Source organism: Lolium perenne, chromosome 4 (assembly GCF_019359855.2).
Source record: "Lolium perenne isolate Kyuss_39 chromosome 4, Kyuss_2.0, whole genome shotgun sequence".
Classification (NCBI taxonomy): domain Eukaryota; kingdom Viridiplantae; phylum Streptophyta; class Magnoliopsida; order Poales; family Poaceae; genus Lolium; species Lolium perenne.
The window spans coordinates 383,732,135-383,737,570 of NC_067247.2; the positions used below are offsets into that span (position 1 = coordinate 383,732,135).

Genomic DNA, 5,436 nt, shown 5'->3' on the forward strand with positions numbered 1-5,436 from the left:
ATGCCCGGATCCTGCATGGGCCTCTGCAAAAATAAATTAGGTTATGGTGCACCTATTTTTGAAATCTTAGTAAAAATGTATTTCAAGTTTACTAAAATCTTGAGAAAAAGGAAAATATGCATCGAGTTCAAGCTTGCTGATGCAAAAATCTTCATAAAAATAATTTGACCATTTGCTAAGTTTTTGAAAATAAAAAATGTGTGCTAAAAATTAAGTTTGAAAACTAAAGTCATAGCAATGTCATTTCTAGGTTTTGTGCTATATCTGTCACAATTGTCTTCATTTCTAGGTGGAATGGTAGTTTTTCTCAAGGCGCAAACTAACTTTTGAAAGCAACTTTCGAGACCACATGAAAATATGTAATTAAGATTCACGCGTTCCATTTGTTAAGCTAAGAGTATACATCAAGTGGGCTCTAGTCGAGCTATTTAGGGCCTCTTGGATTCAACCATCTTTGTAGAAATTGATTCAAACACCAAAGCAATGTCAATTAATTTGAAACGGAGGCTTTATTTTTGTTTCATTGTGGGTTGTTTGGTTTGCAATATTACATTCCTTGTGTATGTTTGCAAGAATTTATTTGCCCACATTTTACTGGAAAAAAATGCATCATCTCAAAATTCCTGGAATGAATCTGGCAAAACTTACCCAAGAGTAATGGGCAGGAAGGACTTGATGAATTTGTCCCAGGCCTTTACTTTTGTAGGTAATAATCTTTTGTACTCCCTCCGATTCATATTAATTGACTTTAATATAGATGTATCTAGAACTAAAATGTATCTAGATACATCCATATTAGAGTCAATTAATATGAACCGGAGGGAGTAATATACTGGGCCTGCACTGGACCGCTATAGAAGAAACGAGCCCATCCTTAGTGTTACCAAAAGATTAGTAGGCCCATTTGTAGTGACAGTGAGCAGCCATCCACAGCCAATTTGCCTTATCCCGTCATCCACCCATGGCAATGGCATAAAGCCCTGTTCCCCCTGTGCTCTTCCCGCACGCTCCAATGGCAGCCACGGCGGTGACCCTGCCCTCCTCCTCGCCCTCCCCCTTCCCCGTCGCCACCACCTCCGCCCGTCGCTCCCTCCACCTCCGCTCCCCGCCTCTCCGGCGCGCCATCCGCGTCGCCGCCTCCGCTGCGACTGAGGCGCCGCCCAAGCCGGCGGCGGCCAACCCCATCATCCTCGTCGACCCCGCTGAGGCCCAGAAGGTCCACCGCCTCAAGACCGTCTACGACACCAAGGTCGTCCCCATCATCACCGAGGAGTTCGGCTACACCAATGTCCACCAGGTAGGTGCTGGTGCTCCACCCTCTCCTGCTCAACGACGGAAATGTCAGCCATTTCTGCCGTGTCTAGGACGAACCGATAGTAGATTCTTGATTGGTTATTGTCGATTCCATTAGGTGCCCAAGATCGAGAAAATTGTGGTGAACTGTGGGCTGGGGGTGGATGCGGGGAACAACAAAGGGCTGGAGGCCGCCATGAAGGACCTCGCCTCGATCACCGGCCAGTACCCCGTCAAGACCAAGGCCAAGAACTCCGTCGCCAGCTTCAAGATCCGCGAGGGCAACACAATTGGTATCGCCGTCACGCTCCGCGGCAGGGTGAGCCCCCTCTGTTTTGAACTGTCATACTTGCGCTTTGAAATGCACACTCAAACAGATTGGCTTCTGAAAATCCCTATGATTTTGGTACTGTAGTTTCTTGCCTTCCAGATGAGCTGTTGTGTGATGGAAAATTGTGTGCTTGTTCGATCGACGAGCTGAATTTCACCTTGGGTTGCATACAGGTGATGTACAACTTCTTGGACAGGCTCATCAACCTTGGGCTCCCTAGGACTAGTGACTTCTTGGGTGTCAACCCCAACAGCTTCGACGGTAGCGGCAACTACACCATTGGTATGCGCGATCAGGGCGTCTTCCCGGAGATCCCGTATGAGGTGGGTGGCAAGAAGAACGGTATGGACGTCAGCATCGTCACCACCGCCAAGACCGACAATGAGGCCCAGAGGCTTCTTGCCCTCCTCGGAATGCCATTCGCCGCGCACATGAAGGGCGACGAGTACAAGAAGAAGAGGTTGAAGAAGCACCACTTCATGAGCAAGGGCAGGGGAAGAAAGTGAAGATCCAACACAGGATGACCTTTGCTTCCCAGTTTGTTCATTGTAATCATTTTGCATAGTTTGGTTTAGAAATTCGATCATCTTGCTGTATGTTACTTGCTGTTAATGTTGTACCTACTGCCAGAAAACAAAATGGAAAGTGTTGCTTTTGGTCAGATAATTCATTTTGCAGTTCATGTCACACATATGTTTATTCTGTAGCATCTCTTTTGCAAACTGCACGACTATACTAAGACTGGAAGTACATCATCTCTTTGGTTCTTTTTTTTTTGAAGTGATTTCTTTGGTTCTAACCCTGATGGCTATAACCTACCACACATATCAGTAGGTACATTTGGGCAACTCCGGCGGACCAATGACGAGCTCGTCCTCCGGGAATGTGCAGGGCTTGCCCACAGCGCCAAGCTGCGGGCATGGCTTCGGTGAGACAGCAGATGCCACTCCCTGGACGTCGGTGCAGTTCCATTGCAGCTTCTTGGCCTTGGGCGCAAGGTGGGCGGTGATATTGGACATGCATATCCCGGTGTAGGGGTCATTCGGGATGCCCTCCATCCTGCCAGCCATCGTCACATTCTCGGCTAACACGTCGATGTAGTTGATGCCGGTGACCACGGGCAGGGCCTTGGGGTCAGAAGAGTTGTCGGGGTGCTGGCCGTAGTTGCCAGTCATCCAGAAGACCCACTTCATGGTGTGGAGTCTGAGGTTGCGCACGAAGACGTCCCTGACGAAGCCGCCCCTCCCCACGCCAGACTTGATCCTGACGGCCGACTCGGTGTTGATGGCGATGCTGTCCTCGACGCGTATGTCCTGGATTCCGCCGGACATCTCGCTGCCGAGCGCGACCATGGCGCTCGTGGGGGAGATGCAGGTGAGCCGCCTGACGACGATGTGCTGGCTCGGCATGTTGAACCTGATGCCGTACTCGTCCCAGCCGCTCTTCACGGCAATGCAGTCGTCACCGGAGACGATGTAGCAGTCCTCGATCTTGACGTGGGAGGAAGAATCTGAATGAGCAATAACAGTTTATCACATTCAGATTAAGAAAAAAAATTATATTCAGCAACACAAGGATACTTTTTTTTTTTACGGGAACCACAAGGATGCTTCTGACGATGAACTAACACTACTGGATGGTTAGTTCATGCTGCAAGTGTGAGTGATCTACCTGGGTCGATCCCGTCGGTGTTAGCCGAGTGGATCGGCGCGAGAATCGTGACGCCGCTGATGGTCACGTTGCTGCCCAAAACAGGACACGCCAAGGTGAGCACGATGGATTCATGACCAAACAACTACAGGATGAGAAGTAACATTGGGCATGGATTCAGATCAGTTCATACTTGCAGTAGGTGGGGTGGAGGTTCCATGAGGGCGCGTCGACGAAGGTGACGTTGGAGATGATGATGTCGCGAGAGTAGAGGAGCTCCAGCAAGTAGCCGCGAGTGTAGGTGAGCTCCTTGGCGTGGTACTTGTCCCACCACACCTGCCCCTGCCCGTTGATCGTCCCGTTTTGACCTGAAAACATTTTGCATTTAGCTTGTCAGTCATGTCTCTTCAGCTACTAGCTAGATGGCTTTTGTTCGTGGGTTTGTCATAATAATCTGTGGCGTGGTAATGCGTGTTTTACCGGAGATGATGACATCGGTGAGGTTTGATCCGCCGATGAAGTTGCTGTATCTTGGGCCAGGCTCGTCCCTCCCTCTCCCGTAGGACGGCAGGGGAGCTATCAGAGGCCAATCGTTGAGGTCCTGGATCAAGGTTGGATTCACAAGTAAGATCACGAGATAATGCAAGCAGAGTATGAGACACAAGCAACACGGGTCGCTAAAACTGCCAAAAAATAGTACTGTGAAAATGAGACAGCAATAGCTAGCAACCAAGCATGCATATGGAATAGCCAAAGAATCTTCAGGGAATAGGCTGTTTATAAACATATTCAGAGAATTGGCACATCAGTATTTTGATCCTCCTATTTTCCCTTGCTCCCACGAGTATTCAGTAACCACATCAAGATTGCTTGACTTGTGGTCAAATGGTACGCCGTAAGCAGCTTTATGATCAAATCCGTAAATGTATTCAATGACTACCAACTCAACCTCTAGGCAACCACCTGTTAGGACATAGTGGCCGGGCTGTTCTTGGCATATATTTAAGCGCCGAAATGATACGATTTCCTACTCATAAACACAGATCATGAAAGTTAATAAACCCTCCATACTAGTATAATCGTCACTAAAGTATTCAGAAAACAAGGACGAAACAAGCATGTAGTCGTATCACTTAAAGCATATTAATAATTAGCATTCCATGTAGGGCAGCGATCCATCGTCGCGAGCACGGAGACGAGTTCACCATGCCGTGTGCCTAGCATGGAAAGGTGATCGATGGCATCGCCATGCCTAGAAAGCTTGACAACGAAAGATCATGGGCTCATGGCAATGGCAGAGGCAGGACCAAAAAAAAGCTTTTGTCCCTGCCTAAACCACGACTTACGCAAACGGCCAAGTGCCCCTCCGGCTTTACCACCGCTCCCCGTGCTGTCCGTCGTGATTGCACGTCACTTATTGCCCCACGTGTCACAGTAACTGATTACACCACGATTTCTAGCGTAATCTTCTGTCCTTAAACGCCATTAATTCCACGGTTGAAGAAAGGGGCAGCGGTAGTTTATGTTCTGGGTGTGTGGTTAATTAATGGGTTTTACTGACCTGGGAGGCGAGGATCTCTGCGCCGTGGCGGAGGTAGAGGGTGAAGTGGCTGGTGAGGTTGAAGGGCCCCGTGAGCCACCTCCCCGCCGGCACCACCAGCGCCGCGCCGCCGTCGCCCGCGCAGCGGGACAGGTCCGCCACCGCCCTGGCGAACGCCGCCGTGTTGAGCGTCTTCCCGTCCCCCACCGCCCCGTAGTCTGTGATCCTCCTCACGTGCTTCCGGCACCCCGCCCCCCTCGAGCCAGCCGGCGACGCGCCAATGCCGACGGCGCACAGCGCCAGCACCGCCATGGCTAGCGCTACTCTTCCTGTGGTTGTGGCCATGGCTGCTGGGTTTGCACGAGGCGTTTCCCTACGCGAATTGGGACGGGCATAAATGGGCGAGGAAACGGCGGAGCTTATATAGAAGCGGGATCGAAACTGATGGGGAAAAAGATTATGTGTGTGGATCTGCCAAATTTCCTGCCTAAATCAATGCGTGATATAGACGTGGCCACAAGCTTGTGCAGCGCACGCGTACGCGAGTGGGCGTGGTCCACGGACCACACTGTTGTCAACCAAGCTCGCCCCGGCACGTCTCGCCTACTGCTTGCCGTTCAAG

At 50.3% G+C, this 5,436-nt stretch overlaps 2 protein-coding genes across 2 annotated transcripts; one reads left to right on the forward strand and one right to left on the reverse strand.

The window, feature by feature from the left end:
* Positions 1-959: 959 nt before the first annotated feature.
* Positions 960-2,279, forward strand: LOC127297282 (large ribosomal subunit protein uL5c). The gene is made up of 3 exons (XM_051327579.2): positions 960-1,297; positions 1,412-1,612; positions 1,798-2,279. Exons 1-3 carry the CDS (start codon positions 1,013-1,015, stop codon positions 2,128-2,130), a joined length of 819 nt encoding a protein of 272 aa, XP_051183539.1. The 5' UTR covers positions 960-1,012; the 3' UTR covers positions 2,131-2,279.
* A 106-nt stretch (positions 2,280-2,385) lies between these two features.
* On the reverse strand, positions 2,386-5,212 carry LOC127297281 (probable polygalacturonase). The gene is made up of 5 exons (XM_051327578.2): positions 4,836-5,212; positions 3,755-3,875; positions 3,468-3,642; positions 3,296-3,366; positions 2,386-3,134 (listed from the first exon to the last, which is right to left on the reverse strand). Exons 1-5 carry the CDS (start codon positions 5,157-5,159, stop codon positions 2,452-2,454), a joined length of 1,374 nt encoding a protein of 457 aa, XP_051183538.1. The 5' UTR covers positions 5,160-5,212; the 3' UTR covers positions 2,386-2,451.
* Positions 5,213-5,436: the final 224 nt, after the last annotated feature.